Source organism: Ptychodera flava, chromosome 19 (genome assembly GCF_041260155.1).
Source record: "Ptychodera flava strain L36383 chromosome 19, AS_Pfla_20210202, whole genome shotgun sequence".
NCBI lineage: Eukaryota > Metazoa > Hemichordata > Enteropneusta > Ptychoderidae > Ptychodera > Ptychodera flava.
Window position 1 is genome coordinate 32,722,307 of NC_091946.1, and position 25,845 is coordinate 32,748,151.

Here is a 25,845-nt window from a genome sequence, read left to right on the forward strand (position 1 = left end):
TGTTTGTATCATAATATGTAGTCCCTGTCATCTCGGATTTCACTGAGCTCAAAGGTTTAAACCGACCAATATATATAATGGGTAGGAAAAATAATTTTCACTCCCGTTCAAATGTTACAGTACTGCAACCATGCAAAGTACAGATGTAGTTGCATAGCAACCCTTACAGAACCTTCGGTAGGGACCCATATAGAAGTTGCATTAGCCCCTTACAGAGCACTACGTAGTTTCACAACGGATGGATTCATGCGCCCAATGCATACGTACGTATGTGTATAGGTATCGATGTATGCATGCAATTTGCACATTATATAATGGTTATTAATTCCATGTAAACTACAGTTTATATTGTGCCAGCGTAAATCGAAAATAATCATACAAAAGATGTAGTCATTACTCTAACGGTAACATGTCCTAATTACTTTACAATATTTTGTTGTGCCATTATTAACGTATTTGCATTTTTCAAGGTACCTGAACAATACAAATTAAGAAGAATACCAACTCATTATCACAATTGATTGCAACCAATTACCAATTACGGTGGTAGAGCCGGGGCTGTTAGTATGCTACATTCTCTGTGGACTACACTCTAGGACGTATTTCAATTGAGAATTTCTGAGCTGTTCCAATAATATCTTCGAGATATTGCTCCAACCTAATTATAAGTAAACCCTGTGCGATTCTGACAGATGTATTTTAAAAGAATTGAAATCACCAGGAAAATCGCAAGTTCTGCTATACAACACTAGTTTCACATTGGGTCTAATTTCATCCAGGCCGGATGGATTGACCAGTGTAAGGTGAGTTTGTACTTTTATCTAACATTTTAGGCGTGCACAGGCTGATAATTGAATGCAGTATCTTCTCTACCTTGGATATTGTTTGCTATCTGAGGAACAACGTATCTGCATAATCATTATTTTTGAAATTAACGTTACTAACTCGGAAAAAATAGATATTTTCGTATGTCAACAATATGGATGTATACAGTGCCATACGTCGTACCTCGGGAGAAAAATGGTGCTAGGTCTTATAGCCATCGTTCATAGCAAGGGCATACACATGTGTACTGCATGCAGTTTTTGAAACCCCTCCATTTAATTGCCCAGTGTGGGATACTTGGATGGTGTAGAAACCTTCAGGTGCCGCCAACTAAGCTGTTCGTGCAAAAAGGTGTTCGTGCGAAGTTTTTCAGCGGGCGGGCAAATTTCAAAACTAATCAGCGGCGGGGAGAAAAAATCTATATTTACTGTGGGCGGGAAGAAATTTCACTATTTTCAGTGGGCGGGGAGAAAACTTTTGACAGTGGGCACGGAAGATACGTAGAGGGATGGGAAAGCGGCGTGGTTGATAGAACTTGAGGGGAGATTTAGCGCCTTACTTAGAGGGAGCAATGTTCCAAGCTATACTGCCAGCTGCTCCCACGGTTTGCGTTGATCTGGGTTGCCTAGTAGGCATCTAGTTGGCAATGGGAAATTTCAGTAGTGGGGAGAGGGCAGAGGGGAGCGTGAAAAGTTGTGGGGAGTGGGGAGCGGGCAGACTATAGATACTGGAGGGCAGCGGGCATCAAAATTCAGTGGGAGGGCATATTTTCCGTGTATGCCAGTGGGAGGGCAGTTACGAACAGCTCTACTTTCCCCTCCAAATTTTGGGTCAAGGTCAAAAATACGAAAAATCGGTATATCAGCCTTCAAAACATGTTTTGTGATGATTTTGCAAAATTCATGAAATTTACCAGTTGGCGGCACCTGAACCTTTTAATCTGTGAATATAAGCACATTTGCGTTTTACAATATACTTGTTTTTTAGGTAATTAGTGACTCTTTTCGTGAGTTGGAATTTTGACATGCTGCAACAGTCCGAATGAATCGAGGAGGTCTGTAAATTTCTGCGCATCATAATCATTAGTATTATCAACGTGGATATTGAAGTCGCCAGCAATAATAAAATAACCTTTTGAAAGGATGGCATCTTCTATTAAAGATGAAAAATCAGACAGAAAGTCTGACATGGTCGACTTACTTCTTGGAGGGCGATAAACAACGATGAGACATATCACCGTTGAAGGCAAACTTGCTGTTGCGTCTAGTAATTCAAATGTTCTGAAAGCGGAGGTTTGTGAACGGCGATTTTGAGGTTCGATTTAGCGATGATAGCAATACCTCGTCCTCTGCGATGTGGTCGTGGTATTTGATGAATGTTATACCCATCAAGTGTTCAAGTAAAACGAGCTTTCACTGTGTCGTCCATTGCGGGTAGCCAAGTTTCCGTAACAATGTGTGATTTGCAAGATGGCATCTGCAACAGCAGGAAATTTTTTATCAATTGATCGAGAATTTCACAATGTACAAGACAGGGGGCGTTTAGTGAGATAGTTTGAAACTCTTTTCACCTGAATCAAGTTTGACAAGTTTGCAGAACTTGATAAATGCCTGTCCACATGGCGAGGAGTATGACGAGAAAACTAGTCCACAACAACACCAATCTTACATCTTCTCCTTCCAGCTCGTTTCCCTCTGGTCGTCTTCCACAAGAAAACTGTTCCGACCGCTTAATGTCCCTTCTAGCTGAATTTTAGTTGTTGACTCGAGCTGACCGCGTATCGCAGTGATAGAAGTTCTTCTTAGTTGTATTGTAGCCTATACGCCATCTTGAAAGTTTCAGAGTGGCCAGTGAAGGACGTCTCAGTCAACGAAAACTTGTAGATAACAACACTATTCAAATTGAATTTGCACTCAGCAGGCGGCCTATTGATGTTGCTGAGTCGATCAGGGAAGATTAAAACGAAACTAACGTAATAAAATGCCAAAAACGCGTAGAAGACGCGGAGCAGAATTCCTCTGCAGGCTGCCAGTTGTTATAATCGCATCTCCTGTGCAAACCTTGACCTGTGACCGCATCCAACCCTCCATGACTTGTTGTCGCCAGAAACTGAATCAGTAACGTATTTCCAGTATAAAGCTAAAACATTAAAACTTGGTAGATTTATACCAATCGGTACCACTTGAAATGATGTCATGTTTTCTCCCTTGCATTTCTACTACAGGAAAATGGTTAGAACGAAAATCCTACGTCTAATAGTTGTGGTAACATTCATGGTCAGCTGGATGATTAGCACAAAACTATCTCTTGCATTTGATCTCACTGAGGAAGAACTGTCTCTGAACAATTGCTCTTCTGAACATATCGGCTCATGCTTCGACAGTGACGGGACACCAGTGTGCAATTCATCCGTCACGTGGGATTATGTATTTCAATGGGGTTGTAACTGTGATTCCGAATGTCTAGAATACGGAGACTGTTGCTTTGATTATCTTGAGGCTTGTTACAATGCTTCGGAGATCGACGAGCCACTCGAGACAGCGTCGGCTAGGGGCACAGATCCGAGATATAAATGTGTTCCAGTTGACGAGTCGGATGATGTCAGCGTTTGGATGATCCATCGATGTGCTCCAAACTGGAATGATGACGTTATCAGGGAGAAATGCGAAACACAAACTCCCCTAGGTTCGACAAACTTTAAAAGCATTCATTCTCTTCATCATATGTATGTATGTATGTATGTATGTATGTATGTATGTATGTATGTATGTATGTATGTATGTATGTATGTATGTATGTATGTATGTATGTATGTATGTATGTATGTATGTATGTATGTATGTACATTCATTTGTATCTCTTATCAGTATGGCTGTATGTCTATACATTGTACTATCTATGCATGTATGTGCGTATCTATCTATCTATCTATCTATCTATCTATCTATCTATCTATCTATCTATCTATCTATCTATCTCTCGAGCTATCGATCTTTAGATCTCTCGATCTATTTTTCTATCTATCTATCAAGAAATATATATGTATCTCTAGGAATTAATGCCTCCTGTCATTGCTGGTTAATTCAATGATTAGTCATAAAACTCGTTATAAAATGTGTTCATTACAAAGTGATCTTCGAATAATCATTATCCCGCCTTGATTTTAAGAATTTCCTCCCTAGTTTAGAGTGGTTGGTAGAGATCTCATTCCAATCGATATATTTCCTGGTTAATTCTCATATTTGTATTCTCATTGTTTAGGATTCGCTGTGGAGAATATTCCTGTCACTGGATCTAGAGGATCAGAGACCTATCGTAACGTGTACTGTGCATTGTGCAATGGCATTGATGAATCGTCAGTGGTGAACTGGCTGGTGACGGCTACCCCCGCCGACGATAACCCGATCACTGGCGTTTGGGATCTGTTCGAGAATGGCGATGCACAGTCAATCCACGATGCAGTAACCTTAATACGGAATGGTCAACTACCAGCCTTCATTTCAGTCCATGATAGTACCCAGAGGCAACCGCGAAATTGTGTGCCCTTTATCGAGACTTGCAACTCTTCATTCGACGGGGCGACCACAGACTATAAAGAGAAGGAGAAAGCTTGTCAGTCGTATATTTCAGTGGTATCAGGTTTCTCAATGGGTGTGGGGCCTAGAGATTTATCTGATGACTATGAGTGTGATTTGTGTGATGGTAGCGTTGACATGGAAACACATTTTAAATACTTCAAAAACCCTCACTGTGCTATGTGTAATAGTTACACAGTATTTAGCTGCGTCAAAAGAAAACCATCCATAAGTGGTGTTAATCATATGGTATTTCAAATAAACCTTTTATTTGATATCACAATTAGTGGGGTTGCCAAAATGACAGCGATTTTTAAATCTCAAATATCTGAGTCAGAAACTGACTTTGCCTGTTCAAGCGGAGAGGTTTTCGATCTAAACACCCAGTCGTGCCTGCTTCTTCATGCTCCATCAGCTGGTTCGAGTGAGAAAAAGACAGGCTCAAACGATACAAATGGTCAGTATGTATCTAGACACCCAGACCTGACCTGTCCTTATCCAGAGTTTATCACTTTGTATAATCCAAGCTATCGCTTAGAAGGTGACATACTTTTCTATAAAGTCCATTCTGATTGGCTGCAAACAAAGATATTTAAAATTTCAACCAATGGGTCAACCATATGTGTTCAGCAATATCTACCTCTGGATTCCTTTGATACGTTTCAGTCTTATTTGAGCATCGTCTGTTCATCTCTATCGGTTCTCTGCCTAATAACCCGGGTCATCATTTACTGTGTGAATCCGCATATGCATACTTTCCCCGGCAAGCTTCTTCTTAATTTGGTTATTGCAATATTGTTGGCCCAAGTCCTATACCTGTCGAGTATGGGCCTAAACGAAATACCACTCATGTGTTTTGCGTTGGCAGTTGCCCTGCATTATTCTTGGTTGGCAAATTTCTCTTGGATGGCAGTTGTCAGCTATGATCTTTGTCGCACATTTCGATCAGTAAACACAACGTTGGATGTTTCTCAATCCGTCCGTCGATTGACGGTGTACTGTTTACTTGGATGGTTGTTACCCGGATGTATCGTTTGTACTGCCGTCTCCTTACAAATCAGCAAAGCGACAGAATTCAATGCTGGTTATGGGGAGAACAGCATTTGTTGGATTCGCAATCCTATTGCCCTTCTAATTTTTTTCATCACTCCGCTGGGGATGACAGTCATTTTTAACACTGCTTGTTTTGTTTTGACCTTTATTAGTTTGAAAAGTACAAGTTCAAAATCTGCTGGAAACAGCGGACGATCTGGTTGGAAAGCTCTTGTGATTCCCTGTGTCAAGGCATTTGTCATCATGGGCGTGACATGGAACTTAGCGTTGTTAGAGGCTTTCATTGACAATTATGTCCTAAGCGTTATATTCATAACTGTCAATTCACTTCAGGGTACTTTGATATTTTTATTTCTCACGGTGAATATTGGAAGTATTAAGGAGAAATTTGAAAGAAGGATCAGACCTGAACAAACCACAAAGATTGAATTGTCCTCAGAGCCGGATAACCTTGCAGAGAATGCAGTGTATTCAAGTAAATTGTAACTCATGAAGAGAGACACATCGGCATGCAGACACACACCTACACATACACATACAAACACATGTAAAAAGAAGATAGTAACAATAGGCATACAGCCTTGTGAGAGTAAGTGATATTTCTGAAACTCCTCTAGAAAACGTGTAGACATTTTAGGTGTAAGCTAATCTGCAGTTTTGCGCGTTAATGCATAGTCGCTCAAAGTTTGTGCTGATGTCAAGAAAGACGAATAATGAACTCGAATCAAGATGGTGTATGCTATGATGAGTGGTTACATAGCTGCACTCTATTTTCAATCTCGCCAAAGTTGGTTTGCTCAGTTACTTAATCTGTCAGATTACAAAACATTTCACCATTACTTTGCTTTAATGTCTGTCCTTTCCGTAAGAAAATTATAATGGCATGTTTGCCGACTACTTTTGCGGCATATTTCGATATACCTATCACACTTACTGCACCTTCATACTGTGAAAAAGTACATGTAAGAGATCCAAATGTCAGAGTATAGGTTCCATGGCCAGTGTTAAAGCTTTTCATAACATTTTGGGAGGTGGGATTGCAATCAGAACATTGACCATTAATAATATATCTGAAAATACGTACGTTTTTACAATCAATATGATATAAATAAAGAACAAGAAGGCCTAGGTAATGCAGTTAAAATGGACAGCGTTGGAGTCAGAACGAAACATCTTGTAGGTCATCGAGTCTTGCTGAATGATCAGGCATAAATGGCAAAATTAAGGGAGCAGGGAATTATTTTACGACTACAATAGTAAATGTTTTCAATGGTTCATACAATTCACTTAAACCAAGTTAAATCGACATGTGTTGTAAATAAATAACTTTATGTATACTGGTTTTTACTGTATTTGTTAATTTATTCCACTGTTTAACAACTGTATAAGGATAAACGAGCTGCAAAGTAATATGCCGTTATTCGCATCTAAAGAGAAGAGTAAAGTTAGTGTGTCGTGGCATTGAAAGATAAAAGAATTAAGCAGATCAGTTCGCCAAACATGAAACTTACGGAAAGAAATGTTGGCATTTATCTAGTACACCAAATATTAAGAATAATGATAAAATAGTGTCTGGGAATTTCGGTTTGCATCTGCATGATAAAAGTATACTCTCTCTCTCTCTCTCTCTCTCTCTCTCTCTCTCCCTCTCTCTCTCTCTCTCTCTCTCTCTCTCTCTCTCTCTCTCTCTCTCTCTCTCTCTCTCTCTCTCTCTCTCTCTCTCTCTTCAAATGTTCACACCATATGCGATGTTAGGTTCAATGAAAAGCTTATGAAAGGAGAGTCGAGTGTGCTGTGACATTGCTTCTTAGTCTATATATAGTGTTCCTACCTTCTTAAACAGGTACATTTGTCTCGTGAATCTAGTGTTTTCGCATCAGCTGTTTAATAAAATTTCGTCTGGACATGATGTTTGTGAAGCAAGATTCACGAGATTACTTCCGAAATATAGACTCATTAGTGTGCACAATATGCAGATTATTTTGTAAATGACATTTCATGTTGAATGTGATTATAATCATTAGCGTGTCGTGAACAGTAACTGTTTGCATTGTGGTTCAACTTGTAATTAAATATACGTCACCATTTTTGCTATATCTGTTATGGTATACCCTAAATTCATAACGGGTACCCAATAAGAGACGTTTATTTTTGTGAGCTAACGAAAGCATTATCTTCTTCCGAGGACCCGCACACTCGTGTCGTATTCGGAGAAAGTATGTCATACAGTATCTACAACGACATTATTGTTACGTGCTCGTAGACAGCAAAAGTTACCTGATTAGTAGAGAAATGTATTCTTTGCCTGTTTTGTCTCATTTTAAGAGCATTTTTAAACGCAAGGGAGTATCATGTACGATAACTATAGTAGCTTTGTGTTGAAATCATGGACGCTGATAAAACGGTTCTCCGTTCTTCCACAATGGTAGTATCAGAATAATAGAAAATATTTGTATTAAAATTCTGTTATTGGTAACAAATTGAATAAAACTACATTTTTATCAATAAATTATCGTACACTGTATCATTAAAATGAACACGATTGGAACTAATTTGGACTAATTGGATGGTGAAGTAATGTCGGTTTGATCCGCAAATGTAAGCTCATCTGCATTTCTTTTTAAGTTATACACTTGTTTATTAGTAATTTGTAATCTGCAAAATTCAGCTTTAGAGCATCTAACCCTTTTGAGAAATGTAAAAAATATGAAGATCCAATTATCCCAAATTAGTTACAATCGTGTCAATGACGGAAATGCCATCTTTTGACATTTTGTTGTCAATTTTCCATTAATTGAGATGTGAAGGTCGCCAACAAGCATTCAGGGTGAGGGTGCAAACTGGGAACTGCGTTGAGATGGGGCCACGAGTTCTTAAATTGTGGTTGTCAGGTGTCACACATTATATTTATTACAGACGGCCGCGAAAACACTACAAGACACAAAATGGTGGGCAAGGCTAACAGTTTAAATATCACAAACTAGTAAAGAAACTGAGGTGTGTCACAGTGAAAGTATACTTTCAAGTAATACACATGCACATGGCTGACATTGCCACACATTTTCAAATATCTCAGAAACACAGAAATTACTCATCAAAATGAAATAAAACTACATAGTCCTTAATATGAATGTTCAATATACAAATGCTCAGTGTCAAAATCTTCGGATGGCAAAGATTACATACCTGACAAAGTCTGATTACAAGAGTACAAAAGTGACTCACCTACATTTTCTGTCTCTGTTTTTGTATTTTATGTTCTTTCTGTTTTTGATGTATGGGATAGCGTACACAATGGTGGGCAAGGCTGAGGGTTGACATGTGGAAACCCTATATATATATATATATATATTATATATATATATATATATATATATATATATTATATATATATATATATATATATATATATATATATATATATATATATATATAATATATATATCATATACACATATATGAATAGGGCACCACCAACGTCGGAATGTTTGGCACTTTTTATTCATTACGTAAATGAGTATGTGGCGCCACCAACTTCGGAATGTTTGGCACTTTTTATTCATTACGTAAATGAGTATATCTGGAAATCTTTAAACACAAATTATTCCAAATCAAATATGCACTTAAATTAGCATTCCACAAAACCCAGTCACATCCTTCCCTGCTTTGACAAAAAACTGCATCCTTGTCGTTGAACAACCAACATCAAGTATTTCTTTGAATATATGTCCGATGTCTCTTCAGGAATTCACACACTAAGGCCATACTTTAGTAAGTCAGTCTATCCAGTGGTCTTCGTACTCTTGATGGATAACGTCTTGCTTCTTCAGTATCACTACTGTCACGCAAAGGTTCATTGGATTCACTGGCAACCTGTTCCTTAGCCCCGTCTGTTCCAACAGCAGCCTTGGCATCTGGTGCCATTCTCATCACCTCCATTGTTCTGGTTAAAGTATCCTCTCCACTTGTGCCTCCATTAAGGTCACCAACACTACGTTCACCTTTGGTTTCATCAATAGTGATACATACAGGACGTTCCTCATCCATAGTCTCTGTCACTACAGTTGTTCTCCTTTCAGGATATATTGCTGTCAGGGATTTGTCAGCTTCTCTGTGCCATTCACCATGTTCTGTACCAACTCGTTCATGTGATTCAGTCTGTGGTGGCTCCGTCTCTTCACCTGAAAGTAGATTTGTAGATGAATTGTCAATTGTGCCTGGATCATTCACTACATACTTTATTGTCATTGGGGTTTCCAACATGTCTTCACTGCTAACAACACTGTCAGTCACGCTGTCACCATGAACCTCATTACACTGAAGATCATCAAGGTCTTCACTTGAAGGGTCCTTTACAGTTGGTGTCAGGAACATACAGGGTTTTAGCATATTTCTGTGAAGAGTGCGCTGTGTTACCCCATCTTCAGACTGTATGACATACACTGGAACACCAGGTCGCTTTGCAATCACCACATACGGCATAGATTCCCATTTGTCACATAGCTTGTGTTTTCCTATGACGGGAGTTTTTTCTGCCACAAGCACTCTATCTCCAGGTTGGAGTACAGACTCATTGTTAGCACTCTTGTCATAATTTCTCTTCTGTCTTTCTCTTGCTGTATCACTACGACGAACAGTTTCTTGATATGACCACTGTAGTCTGGAACGCAAGTCATCAACATACTCTGAATAGTCAGCTTCCTTAGTGTTTTCTTCTGACACATCAAAAGCCAAATCAATCGGTAGGCATGGATGTCTCATGAACATCAGGAAGAAAGGAGAATGCCCTGCTGAGTCATGCCGGATACAGTTGTACGCATGTGTCAGACTTTCCAGATATTCCTTCCAATCCTGCTTCTGAGAAGGGTCCAACGTTCCCAACATATTCACTAGGAGTGACTAACGCGTCCATTCATAACATTTCCGTGTGGATGATAAGGGGTAGTCCTGCTTTTCTGTATACCTGTGATCCTACACAACTCCTGGACCAATGAGATTTCGAAATTTCTTCCCTGGTCAGCATGAATTCTCTTAGGAAATCCATAGTGGCAGAAAAACTATTTCAATAAAACTCTTGCTACAGTTTTCGCTTTCTGATCCTTTGTTGCATATGCTTGGGCATACTTGCTGAAATGGTCAGTCACCACCAACACATTCTCTTCTCCACCTTTAGATTTTTCTAGGGACAGGAAGTCAATTCAGACTAACTCCATCGGTTAAGCCGTTCGGATATTTACCAGTGGTACATGAGTTGTTGCAGGGGGCAGCTTCCTCAGCGCACATCATCTGCAAGTGTTACACCACTCTTTCACAAATGATTGCATCTTTGGCTGATAATACCATCTCCTCACAAGATCCATGGTTGTCTCAAAGCCAAAATGTCCATTATTATCATGTATCCAATCAGTACTTGTTCTCTCAAGGCTGCAGGCAAGTCCAACTGCCAATATGTATTTCCATCTTGATCCTGGATAAATCTATACAACATACTATGTCTAACACATAACCTCTCCCACTGTTTCAAAAGTAAAAGAGTCTCTCTAGACTCTTTTCCTCTCTCACGTCTACTGGGTCTGGTCTGTCGTTCCTTGTACGTCATCACTCTTCCATTGACAGGATCATTTCTCTGGAGTTGACTAATTTCTTCATTTGATTTACTTGGCAGGGTGTGCGTACCAACCAAATACTTAGCATCATGTTCTATCTGATTTTCTTCACATCTTGCATTACCGAGGACTTTGGACCTCCGCTCTTTCTCCTTGCATTCCTCCCTCGGCTTCTGATCTTCCTTTCTGAGTGCTGAGGTCACCACCTTCAGAGTACTTGCAACATCCTCTCTTGGCATCCTAGATAAACCATCAGCATTGGAGTTGCTTTTACCTCGACGATACTTGATATCAAAGTCGGACATGGCTAGCTGTGAAATCCATCGCTGACTGGTAGCATCTAGTTTAGCTGTGGTGGTTACATACACCAATGGGTTGTTGTCTGTCAATACTGTAAATTTGTTACCATAGAGCCCATTTCAGAAAAAGAAATTCCAACTTGTGGGCAGGATACCGGGTTTCTGATGGAGTGAGTCCACGACTTGCATATGCGATTACTCTTTCCATTCCATCCTGCTTTTGAGCCAGAACTGCACCAAGTCCACTGATACAGGCATCTACTTGCAGGACAAAAGGCTGGAAGAAGTCTGGATAGCCTAGGACTGGTGAAGTAGTAAGTCTCTCTTTCAAAAATAGGACAGCTGATTCGCAGTCACTGGTCCACTGAAATGGTGGAAGCTTTGCTTGCTGATTTCCAGCTTTCTTCTTTCTAGTGTCACCAGACACCAAACAATTCAATGGGGCAGCTATTTTTGAGAACCCTTTCACGAATCGACGATAATACCCAGCAAAACCAAGAAACTGGAGCACTTCCTTTCTAGTTGTTGGTCTCCTCCACATCCTCACTTTGTCTATCTTTTCAGGGTCTGTGCTAATACCATCAGCTGTCACAATGTGTCCCAAGTACTTGACTTCTTTATGCAGAAAGGAGCACTTAGATGGTTTCAACTTCAAACCATGTTGCCTCACTCAAACACCATCTGTAGTCTACTGAGATGCTCATCAAAGGTTTCTGAGAACACGATTATGTCATCTAGGTATATGAGAACAGTTGCAAAATTCTGATCTCCCAGACAGCACATCATCAAACGAGAAAAAGTTGTAGACCAAACGGCATACGGTTAGTTTCATACAAGCCCATGAGAGTAGTAAAAGCAGTCTTATGCTTGGCTTTCTCTGCCACTTTGACTTGCCAATATCCTGATGTCAGGTCCAGAGATGAGAAGAACTTAGCTTTTCCCAGTGCATCTAAAGCTTCATCCATTCTGGGTAATGGATAGGCATCACGCACAGAGCGGGCATTCAGGTGCCAATAGTCAATACATATGCGTAGCGTACCATCCTTCTTACAAACGACTACTATAGGTGATGCATAAGAGGATTTACTCGGACGTATAACATCTGAAGCTTCCATATCTTTGAGATGTTTCAGTACATCTTGATACTGGGCTTGAGGTATTCTTCGATGTGGTATCCGGAATGGCTTATCATCAATAAGGGGTATTTCATGCTCAATAGTTGATGTACAACCATAGTCCAAAGGATGCTGGGAGAATACATAAGAGATGCGGTCAAGTATTTCTTGTAACTGTCTCAGTTGTCCTGGTTCCTTGACTGTGCATTTACTCAAGTCTATGTCCTTCGACACTAACTTAACAGTGTTTTGAGAAGAAATGTGTCAATGAGGGGACGGGGACCTGCGCCGTCTTCTTTTAAGCTGGTCCTTTGAACTGTGTCTTCCATTGCTGTGTCCAGCTCGTTCCCGTGCTCTCCCTCTTTGGTTGTCATGAATGTATTCTGACCTCTTCATCTTGTCGTCAGCACCACTTGATAAAACAGACTTGACTTGGGTATACAAATCAGCGAGTGGTGTATTGTGGTATATCTTTACTGGCTTTGCAGATAAGTTGCATACTCTCACAACAACTCGTCCATGTTCTACTGTACCCAGGCTTCTTCCAGTCACAATGTTATCAAGGTTTTCACTTTTTCTTGGTTCTTTAGCCAATGCAGTGTACGGCTGTTCCCCTGGAGTTCTTGGTGCACGGCAGTTAACATATGCTTCACTTCTAGGAGGGATAGTGTAGGGTCGACGACCAGTGTACTTGGAAAAACCAATTCGTCCATCTTGACCACCGACCTCTGCCCTTCCTGTAGCTTTATATACCTTGAACCAAACAGAAGACGTTTTCTTCACTCTTGTAAGGTAGCATTTCCCAAACGTATCTCTCATGTGTTTGTAACTAACCCGAATCACGTTTGTACCAACAAGCAGCGGCACCTATATTCTATATTCAGTATCTGATACCACAAAAGCTGGAACACCACTGAAACACTGACCAAGAAATTCTAAGTTCAGGGTAATCACACCTTCATAGGGCATCACTTGGGCTGAAGCTCCCTCAATGATTATATTACTCGATCTTATAGGTTTATTACACAACATTGGATGCTGCTAAATAATCGTCTTTATTACAGAAGTAATTTGTGAGCAGGTATCAATAAGAGCTTAACAGGACATACCATTTACAACCACATAATCTTCATTCGCAGGACCAATCAACTATTGATGAGTATCATCAGAAATATTAGCTGCAGGAGGCAGTTGTTCTTGGCTGGACAGGCGTGGCTTTTGAGTCTGGTCAAAGGCTGTAACATAAATTGATGTGGGAGGGCTAGTATTCTTTTTCTCGCCTGTGGCCTGCCCCTCTGTCACAGGCTCTATTCGTTTAATGAAGTTCTTGATTGTTCTTGTCCAATGACAGCACGACAATTTCTACTGATATGACCTTCCTTTCCACATCTAAAGCAGATAATGGGGCCTTTATTTTGTTGATGGCGGGGATGATTTCCATAAGAAGCTTGGCCATTTCTGATTTGAGATGATGAGCTTTCATTCAACTTGTCTGTCATGGCTTCCAACCTCTGTTCAAGGATCAAGCATTTTCTTCCCTTGTTCTTTCAGTAATGTAGTCAGTTCATTAAACTGGGTTGTATGCACGTCATCTTGTCTCGATTTGTCCTTCACTGTGCCCTTATTACTAACTGAGATGAGCAAAGGCTGACTATGTGCTTTCTTGGGCTTCACAGATTGAGTGGCTCTGCTTTCACCTGCCAGACGTCGAAGCTGTCTTCGCAATTCACTAAAACTAAGGCACCATGGCTGCATAGGGTAGAGGCGATTATACACCACATCATCCTGTAGACCTCTCATGAATTGATGGGTAAGACGGTAGTCTCGATCAGGAAATGGGTATCCTCCATTCTGCTTTTCCTCAATGCAGCGCAGTACAACTTCAAGTGAAATTGCATATGAACAGGGAGACTCCTTTGGTTGTTGATACTGTGAATAAAAATCTGCCATGGGATCTAGTGACTGGACATCCTCATATTCGGCATGTAATTCTCTGAAAGCCTGTTCTGGGGACTGTTCACTGACTGGCAAGTTCAAAATCAGTTTCCTAGCCTCTCCTCCCAAATTTCGTACAACAGTCATAAATTGTAAATGTACAGGTGTAGCTCCAGCATTCAGTAAATATTGCATGTCCCTTATCCAATCTTCAATCAAAATTTTACACTCTGGACCTCGAGTGAATAAAGGCACATTTCGAATCTGATGTTATGAAGTCATCCTCGCTTGAGGTACAGTAGCAAATTGAGCAACCTGTGGTGAAGGAACGGCACCCGAAAAAGTAGTTGGTTTGTGAGCCACCGGAGTTCTTGCTATTGGTTGTTGCATACTAGGTTGCTGGACATAACCTTGGGGAGAATTACGGCTTTGTGGTTGACTCCTTACTGGAGGTGTACCACCTTTAATATTACTGATCATTGTGGTCTGGGTGCTATGTAAACCAACAGGGACATTGCTTTCAGAAAATAAAACCGATGCTGGTTTCTTTGGTGTGGTTAACTGGGGACCACGCGTAGCATGAGTTTGTACTGGTTGTTTACTATGTTTTGATACAGCTAAGAAAGGTGGTTTAATATCAGTAGGGGGGCTGACATTGTATGTGGGTTGAAGTGGTTGTTGCATTGTAATAAACTGACTTTCAGTTGGCAATGGTGATCGACTTTCAACCCTCACAGCAGTTGGCATATTCCCAGATTCATATCCGGTCTGGTTTATGTTAGTCCTAGGACTACCACCAGTTGCCATTTTTTTGTAATCAGGGATAAATAGTCGGCAACATGATAAATAACTATAATTTCAGATCAAAATTCACAAAAGGGGAAAAAATCCGGGAAAGCAAATACACAAATGCTTTCAGTAGCACCTGCACTTCCCAGTCAATATGTGCAAATGAAAAAATAATTTCAGAGAATTCTATAAATACAACTCAATACATTCAAAAATACAGTGTATGGTTTTAACCTAGACAATGTGAATCTAGAAAATTCGTCTCCATTTCAAAAAATCAATAAAGGCAATCAAAAATCAGGATACTAACAATATGAAATAATCCAAAAATAACCAAACAAGGAATCAATACCAATTAGGTATCAAATATGTAAAAAATGAAAATATGAATAGAATAAATATTCAATCAGACAAAAATTAATCATTTAAACTTGATAATTAAACACAAGTAATGGTGGTGTTATCAAAATGTCACTTTAAATGGTAATATTCATGGATCCAAAACCTGGAGCATGTCAAAGCAAGCAAAAGTATTTGCTCTATAGATGTAGGGATATACGCGTGTCTAAACCAACAGACAATGACCAAAGTTTAAAGCAACAGTAACTTCTGGACCATTCAAAAAGTAACAATACAAATTGAAATGAATAAATATTTACAAAAATTATACATAAGCAAAAGTACTCAAAAGTTTGTTTTTCTTTTGTTGTTGATGCAAATAACAAAAATGACAGGTACATGTCAATAATCAACGTGCAACATCATCATTACAGTCAATGCATGACATCATCATTAATTAATGCAAATGTCTACTCAGATATTCAAAGTGACGTTTGTAAAGCATGGTCGAGTAATAAGACTTTGAAAAGGTTTCAATATTTTGTTCAAATCAATCCACAAAAGTCATCTCCAACAGGACAGACAATACATCAAAAATTCAAAGTTCAAATCATAATGTTTACGTCACTGTTCTTGAATAGCCGTTGCCGAACTTCTACCCACACGTACACATCAACGATGAACTTTAAGGTCTTGACAGCTTCTGCAGTTGTCCTTGTAGCACTCCCATCAGCTCAGGAAACAGTCACCATACGCAATAAGAACAGTAACACATTCCAGGCTCAAAAGGCTTCGGACAACAGACACAGGACCACAATCACGTCGGGGTCATTATTTGTGAAGGTCGCCAACAAGCATTCAGGGTGAGGGTGCAAACTGGGAACTGCGTTGAGTTGGGGCGTCTTGAAAAACACACCATGAGTTCGTAAATTGTGGTTGTCAGCTGTCACACATTATATTTATCACAGACGGTCGCCAAAACACTACAAGACACAAAATGGTGGGCAAGGCTAACAGTTTAAATATCACAGTAACGAAACTGAGGTGTGGCACAGTGAAAGTATACTGTCCAAGTAATACACATGCACATGGCTGACATTGCCACACATTTTCAAATATCTCAGAAACACAGAAATTACTTATCAAAATGAAATAAAACTACATAGTCCTGAATATGAATGTTCAATATACAAATGCTCAGTGTCAAAATCTTCGGATGGCAAAGATTACATACCTGACAAAGTCTGATTACAAGAGTACAAAAGTGACTCACCTACAAGACACAAAATGGTGGGCAAGGCTAAAGGGTGGACACGTGAAAACCCTATATATATATATATAATATATTATATATATATATATATATATATATATATATATATATATATATATATATATATATATATATATATATATATATATAATATATATATATATATATATATATATATATATATACACGAATAGGGCGCCAGCAACGTCGGAATGTTTGGTACTTTCATTCATTATGTAAATGAGTATGTGGCGCCACCAACTTCGGAATGTTTGGCACTTTTTATTAATTACGTAAATGAGTATATCTGGAAATCTTTAAACACAAATTATTCCAAATCAAATATGCACTTAAATTAGCATTCCTGTCACAGAGAGATCAATTTTTATTGTTCAGAATAATGAAACCTAAAAATAGATCTATTGATAATAAGAATAAAAAGAAGCACATTTCAACAAGTCTGAGTTTTATTTCTGCTTAAGAAGACAGGAGCTTTCCTCCGGTATTCACCAATGTACGCTGGCAGAGTGCTAGATGTGTAGGTCCAGAGCATATTATGAAATATTCCTTCCATAGGTATAAGCTGCATCCATTGCCGATAGGGGCATAAGGTTCAGACTATTTTGAAACTTTACGTTGTGATAATATATTCTGTGTCTTTTTCCTTTAACATCAAAATATATTTACTTATTTCTCTGTAGCTCTTTTTGACTGGGTTCTTGATGGAGGCTTGGTTGTTATTGAACCTGGTTTTAAGGTGCTAGCAGTAAGTCCAACATATGTTTGGTCCGGCGTATTATCTACGGTTAAAACGGTGGCATGGTATATGGCTGATTCCGTCAGGTAGTGTCTAGACATGGGCAGTTGGCACGCATTTGGCAGTTACACTTTTTTCGTGTGATTTTGGGAAGCAGTACTTTGTTATGGCTCTGAATTATTTGCGCTGCATTGCACATGGTGCTGTAACTCACTTTCACGGTGTTACGGTTCAATATCTGATAGAGGGCGTCGTTTGGAGGAAATTTTTATGATTATTTTCAAAAATTCTCTTCCGATATTCAAGGCTACGTATTACAGTACAGTGAACCACACAAAATTAAAGGCCTGTTGGGGTTTCTCTTATTAGCTAGGGGTTGTGTTACTACAGACAGCAAAACCTTGAGTCCCTGGTTGTATCCACTTTTCTTAAAGGCTTCTTGGTATAGCGGACCAGACTTCGTCGTACGAGATTTCTAAAAGGTATTTGTTGATGTACTCTGGTATTATTTTGGGAATTCCAGATGGATGATTGGATTTGCTGTGAGTATAATACCGTATACTGTTGGGTTTAGTGTAGAGCATATATATTTTCCGCTGGTTAAGTTAAGGTGAGTCGAGGAAGTCTACAATTTTCTTGTTGTCTTTGTGAATTTCGGCCGTTTTGGTTGAAGATTAAGCAGGAGCCTTTTCTATGGATTGAACTTGTCGGGTTGACACCTCGATAACTCAAAGGCCATCATCCCTGTAAAGACTAAGGTGTTTTCTGTTTTTCTTGGTGATCTGATGTAGAAGTATGAAAAGCACAGGCCAGCTCACATGATTCAGCACCATCGTAGCTGCCCATTGTGATTTCAAATAAGTTGTTGGGCGTATTTTGCGGTATGTTTCGTCTGAGTTGAAGAGACATGAATTTTTGGCGACTACAATACGTTCTCTTTCGCTGCTGGTGATGTTATCAAACATTTGATGCAAAACTGGACGCGGCGTTAAGCCGGTCGATAAAGATAAATGGGCAAAGATTCCATGACGCGGAATGTAATGAAGTCAACGAGTTTTGCTGCTTGTGTTTAATGTTGTTGAACAATGTCAAAACTGCTGCGATATTCTTCCATTGGCTGATACCTGTCCAATAGATGACTTTCTTGTTTATGCAGTCTAGTATTCATTTGCCAACTTTTCAAATTTCAGATTGACCTGGATTGATTGGAGAACATGCGGGTTTTTTGAGGTTTTGTTTATGGTCTTTTAAGGTTTTCAATGCTTCCCGTTTGGCTGTAGTGTTAATTTTGTCACAAAGGTTTAGGTTTTGCAGCAATGTCTGCGATGCTTTCCGGGCCTCGGAAAAATCAAATTCGGGTACTACTTTCCTCACTGACTATCTTTGTGAGTAACAATGGCATTTCGTCTGACAGTGAACTATTCTCCAAAAGGTTTTAACTGATATTAAAACAAAAGTTTCGACAGCAAAAAGCGGGAAAAAACTATAAGAATTAAAACAACCAACCAATAAACAATTGTCTGCACTTGGAATTGACATGGGTCACTTAGGATCATTTACCTGACAAGTTCGATGAAGTGAATGAGTTCAATCCAGGCCATGCTTTGCTGTTTTCGGTCCCCATTAATCGGGGAGGAGGGGGATATTGAGCCGATCTCCGACACTTTTGCAACCAAATATCTACAAAGCATGTAACATTCTTAGTTTTTTTATTGAATTATGGTAGATTGCGCCTCGGGGATAGTTGTTCAGACTTCAAAAACTTTTCAATTCTTTTCTGATCTACAACTTGTGGGGGTCATTATATATAAAGCTCTTGGTGTATACAAATTTTATGAAAATCGAAAATTATTTTTCTGCGTAGAGTTAACACAGAGTTGGCGGCCACTTTTCATTACAAATATCGGTAAATTTTGCAATGGGTAATTTGTTTCTCTAGTGCCAGAATTTGCACGGTGACCCCAATATTTATTCTTGATTTTGAAAGAGCATGGTTGAAATATTTCTTGATTAAAGTTTGAGCAAAAGTATAAGTATTTCATTGAGGCGCATACTACCTTAAAGGGGAATGTATTCTTGATTTAGTAAAAGAATGGTTGAAAGTTCATTGAGGAAAGTTTGAGCCCCCTATGGCTTGACAGGTGCATTTGCCAAAGATATAGTTTCTGGCAACTGTACATGTATCTTGAGGTAATCGTCGGTTGTTCTGTCTACTGCCCTGGCCTGCCCTTTTTCTTCCTGTCAAAACGTATAGGTAATTGGTTTCTCTAGTGACAAACTTTGCTTGGTTACCCCTGATTTGTATTCTTGATTTAGTAAAAGAATGGTTGAAAGTTCATTGAGGAAAGTTTGAGCAATCTTTTAATCTGTCGCTTTCGAGACACATACTACCTTAAGCTTGTCTACCAGGAAATAAAGTAGTTGATACGAACTTTTACGTCACACTGTCACCACTTTAAATGAACGATCAAGATCAAGATCAGCTAGCGAGTCAAGACGAGTAAAATACTCACTGCCAAAAAAGTCAATTGTAACAAAAGTTCCTTAATATGCAAACTTCCACTCACTGAGTATTTACAATTCATTATGCTGGTGAATCGCCCATCATAATGTTAAATGATTTTGGCAAACAGCGCCACCAGTGTTTCCTCTGTCTACTAACCATGCAAATTTGCGTGAATCGGACCATAGGGGGCCATGTTACTGTACAGATTACACAGAATGTATATCATGTGTGTTTTGCTATATTAGGATACGTATTTTCTGCCCAACAATCAGATCAAATTGTAATATCAAATTTCCAATCTGTTTTAAAGTCTCAAAACAAAACGTTTGTCATATCTGTCTAGAGCACTTACATTTTGGGTAAAATAAGCAATTATAGAAAATACATATACGAAATCAGTAAACCTGGTCACATGATATTTTTCGCTCGTGTTACACATCCGAAACGCACTGTAACATACAGACACACACACACACACAAACAAAAAACGAGAAAACATCGGGGACTGAGCCCCCTATCGCTTGACAGGTGCATTTGCCAAATATATATGTTTCTGGCAACTGTACATGTATCTTGCAGTAATCGTCGGTTGTTCTGTCTACTGCCCTGGTCTGTCCTTTTTCTTCCTGTCAAAACGTACGTATTTAAACCATATCTTAGAGGTGTGGCTTCAACCTTACAATAGGTATGAATTCAAGATAAAAGGGTTCATATATCCAATCATAAACAACGATACAGCTTTTGATTTCTAATTTATATGTCACAATAAATATTCATAATTAGTTTGTTAAATTACTTTGTGACCAAGGCATTGTCAAAACACAATTAACGTCTCTGTGCATTTGACGCCAATTAGGTGTTAGTCTTGTTTTGTATGCAAACCAACTTAATATATAGGTGTCGATGACCTCTGGGTGCATTATCTTTGTGTGAGATAATTTGCCTTCGTAACACTTAATGATTTCACGTTGAATAACATTTTGAAACTCCCCAGTGAGAAACAAATTACAGACCTTATTTCTCCTACCATAGGCGTTTCTGATGCTGTAAAGCTACAGGCAATAGAGAAGAACTTTGGGTGTAAGAAAATTATGTACTGAAAGAATTCTATGATGCAGTTGACTTTGTTTATAAGAATTCAGCCAAAGAGTACATTCAATTTATCATTGTCTAAGGCATGTTACGGAGATGGTTTATCTAACACAGAGGTTATTGAACCTAGCGGTCATTGATACCAGTAAAATAATTAATTAAAACAACAAGATCTCAATTATAAGACGATATGCATACAAACCATATTTGAGACAAACGCACAATAACGCTATTTTACGTGGATGTTTACTGAAGTCTGGATGAAAACAAGAATATATTTGAATTATATTAAGAATCATGAAGGTAGTCAATTTCATGTGATGGTTTTGCAACGTGTCAAAGTGACGTTTGCATATTAATGGCAACCTGTCAATTTAAGATCTAGAGCTGTAAGCTTATTGATGTTTATGATTGAATGTATCACTTTATCTTTAATTCATGTCTATCATATGATCAAAGCCACGCCTTAAAGATAACTTTTAAAATCCCATTCTAAAACAATACGAGTATATAGTTGCTTGAGAGAGAGGAATACAGCGGACCCAAGACATTTAGACTATGGGAGAAGCGTATCTTGGGCGATGGCAACTGTCAAGCTTGTCTACAGAGAAATAAAGTCTATGTAGTACCAATGAACTCTGAACGTCTCGTGTAGTCACTTCACTGAAGATCCCCAGGCACCTCTCAGTAGGCCAAGGCGAGTTCAACAAACAAACTCCCCTTTAAAAAAACGAATAGTAACAGGCATTTTGGTGCAAACATAACATACATCATCATTTTTCTTGATCATCACTTAATTCCCACACAAAGCATCTCATCATGGAAAGTTATTTCCAGGTATGGAATAGAATGTTTGTACAAACTACAAGTATTACTATCTCAATTCTGAATAAATTTGTATTGACACAGATAAAAATATAGATGTATATCAAAACAGATTTATACCGATACAGCTCGTGCTCATGGATGTATATGATTCGTTAATGACATATCTTCTAAATAGAGGCGAAGAGATGTGTACATGTTATGAGTATGAAAAATAGCCTAAACACAATGGTCAGCATGCTATGTGTCTTCAGTAGCATATATTCATAAGAGATGAAATATTTGTCTATGACCACTTTGACAAGCGTCATATTGACGATTTTTAAGTTTCTCACACTCCGAATGCAAGATCGCGAATACAGTGTCCTTTAGCGCATCTTTGTGGTCTGGATGTCTGAACTGTCTTATATCTCCTAATGTATCTACGACTCTTCCACTGGTTGATTTCATTTATGCATCTGTCAACCTCTGAGGGCGCTGATCCCGGCTGCCAAGACGTGTTTTGTTGCCGCTCCTCAAGTTTTCGTTTTTTAGCAGCTTTGGTTACTGTATTGTTTTATTCTACGTCTATATCGGTTACATCTCCATCTGTGCTGTCTATCTCGAGCTTGGTGCTGGTTATTTATTGTTTGACTGTGTTTCCGGACCTAGTATTCGTTGTCGGTCATCATGGCGTTGACCAAGTATTCCAGCGTGTTGAAGATGTCACGTCATGCCTTGCTGTCAATGAGATGGAACAATACCACAGTGATGCAACAGGTTGCTGAAGCATTGCGAAAAATTCAACATGCGATTCATCCCCGTGGAACCAAAGCTGGAGTTCGTCATCGTACAAAATGGCCCATTGAAACTATAATATCGAATCGGACAGAAATCATCAAGCCGACAAGGAAAAACATCTCCAATTTGGTGAATATACCCCGAAATTCTTCAAATGAAACCAAGCTGAGATTGACATGTGCTCTATGGAATGCACGCTCATTGACCGGTAAGATTAGTAGCATCGCTACACCACTGATAGAAGAAGAACTTGATTTTCTCATGGTGACTGAAACATGGCTCAAGAACAAGGATGACCTTGTTATTGCAGAAAGTTTATCTTCCGTTACTGGCTTTTCTGTTCAACAGCAACGATCTAATCGCCGAGGCAGAGGAGTTGCACTTCTTTTACGGTCAAACTTGACAGTAACTGACAAAAAAAACACATGCCTGTAATTTATTCGAATCGCTTCATATTTGTATACGATCTGGTTGTACATGCTTACGTCTGATCATACTCTATCGTCCACCGAAATCCAAGAAAAACTTGAATTCGAAGAATGATTTCCTATCAGAATTTTCAACTCTACTGGAAATCGTCGTTCCATTACCTGGACACTTGTTGATTGCCGGAGATTTCAATTTTCATATGAATGACCCAGAGTCATCAGACACCGGTAAACTCATTGATCTACTGAATTCCAAGAATCTTCAGCAGCATGTATATCAACCAACCCACGTGTCTGGACACATTCTTGATCTGCTGATAACACGCTCATCTGATCGATTATTGGACGAAGTTGGTGTTTGGGACATACTTGCGTCGGACCTCAGTCTGGTTCATTTCAAGATGACTGTTTCTCGACCACCAAATGTAAAAGTGACTAGGTCAAGACGAAATTTTCGATCTATTAATCGCGAACAGTTGAAGTCGAAGATATCTCTGGCGTTGTCAACCTACTGTAACAATCAAACTATGGATGTTGACGATCTTTGTACAGGATATAATGCGGCCGTTTCTGAAATTCTCGATGATCTTGTGCCGATTACGTCTAAAAAATTCACTGACAAGCCAAGGGCACCATGGTATAATGAAGAATTGATGTCTATGAAGAGGAAGGTCCGTCAACATGAGCGAAAGTGGTTGTGGTCTCGTCTAATCGTTCATCGTGAAATATTCGTTTCCTCGCGGTTACAGTATAATCGACGAGCTGATGAAGTGAAGTCTGATTACTACCGGGATCGAATAAACACTGCAGACTCTAAAGGACTTTTCACGATCGTTGATGAGCTGACTGGATCGAAGAAGACCAGTGCAAAGATTCAGCCGACAAATGTCCCTCCTAATGAGCTTAGTGACACATTTTTGAAATTCTTCCAGCAGAAAGTAGAGAAATACAGAGAAGGCCTAGTTCCAGTTATTGACAATGCTATTTATCCTTTTCTCAACTGTTGGTTGTCATATTTTAGTCTTGTCAGTGAAAATGATGTTTTAAAGTTAGTTTCAAAATCATTTTCTAAATCGTGCATTTTAGATATTTTACCAACTGAAGTTTTTAAAGATTGAATTTATGAAAAACACGATTGGAAATATTTTGGGTTTATAGGATTTTGAAGTTTGTCAAAAATTATTGAAAAATAAGGCCATAGACCATAATTTGTAAATTTCTTAATTTTGTTCAATCTACTTGGCAACAAAGTTAAGTTAACTGCTTTTTACTAAATCTAGTCAAATTTGCTTTTTTTTGCAAATGTAAATACAGTGAAATAAACAAAAAAATTGCAAACTGTACTTATCATATAATTCTGCAGAATGTTTTGAATCTTACAAATTTTGATCCTTTACCTTTTTTTGATATATGACGTTTGTCAAATTGCGATTTTTCAAACAGTTATAATCACTACTTTGTTTGACTGCTGATAGTACATTGTAAACTCTCCTATTTTGCTAAACTATCATTTTCATTGTGTGGTAGATGTTCAGAAAACTAAGGTATTTCATACTTTGATGTTAGTACCTCAATAAGGCAAAGTAAAATAGTTAAAATTTTATTTTTTTATGCTATCTACTTAAAAAATACAAGGAGTTCAATTAGCTGGTGAAATATTTGTATTAAAAAGATATTTTGAAATTGAAAAGTTGAAAATGTCTAAAAATTGTTCATGACAACACTACCTTATATTCTCAAGGCCACCTTGAACACGACCCTCTATTTTTCAAGGCCACCTTGGACATGACCCTCTATTTTTCAGGGCCACCTTGGACATGACCCTCTATTTTTCAAGGCCACCTTGAACATGACCCTCTATTTTTCAAGGCCACCTTGGACATGACCCTCTATTTTTCAGGGCCACCTTGGACATGACCCTCTATTTTTCAGGGCCACCTTGGACATGACTCTCTATTGTTCAAGGCCACCTTGGACATGACCCTCTATTTTCTCAAATTACCAAAACTTGGGGAATGGACAAAACAATAATGACAATTTCAAAGAAAACAATAGGATCTGTCATTTTGAAATGGTAGAAATCTATTTATTGTGCAAATTTATAAAAAGTGTCGGGTACCCTATAGCTGAAAGTTACAATATTACAGATTACCCTTAAACACATGTGAATTGCAAATACAGAAGAATAGATGAGCTTAAATTTACTGAATAAACCAATATTAATTCTACAATATCCTATTATCCCAAAATATTTCCAATCGTGTTGAAATTGCTCCGTTTTTAACTCACCTTTTTAACAGCTCACTTTTATCAGGTATTGTTCCGCGCATTTTTAAAACTGCATTTATTAAGCCTTTGATAAAGAAACCTAATCTTGATAACAATATTCTTAAAAAATTATAAGCCAGTTTCAAATTTATGTTTTTTGTCCAAATGTTTAGAGCGTACTGTCGCGGATCAATTGAAAATCTATTTATCAGAAAATAAATTGTATGCAAAATGCCGGTCAGCTTATCGTGTAAATCACAGTACTGAAACTGCATTGCTTAGGGTTCATAATGATATCATGACAGTGTTACGTGCAGAGAAAACGAACAAAAGGGTGAACTCAGCAGTTTAACGTTTAAACAAAATTTATTACAAAAATA

At 38.6% G+C, this 25,845-nt stretch overlaps 1 protein-coding gene across 1 annotated transcript; it reads left to right on the forward strand.

Annotated features, from left to right (window-relative positions):
* Positions 1-542: 542 nt before the first annotated feature.
* LOC139119309 (uncharacterized) lies at positions 543-7,869 on the forward strand. Its single transcript, XM_070683061.1, has 3 exons — positions 543-803; positions 3,050-3,510; positions 4,087-7,869. Exons 2-3 carry the CDS (start codon positions 3,054-3,056, stop codon positions 5,937-5,939), a joined length of 2,310 nt encoding a protein of 769 aa, XP_070539162.1. The 5' UTR covers positions 543-803; positions 3,050-3,053; the 3' UTR covers positions 5,940-7,869.
* Positions 7,870-25,845: the final 17,976 nt, after the last annotated feature.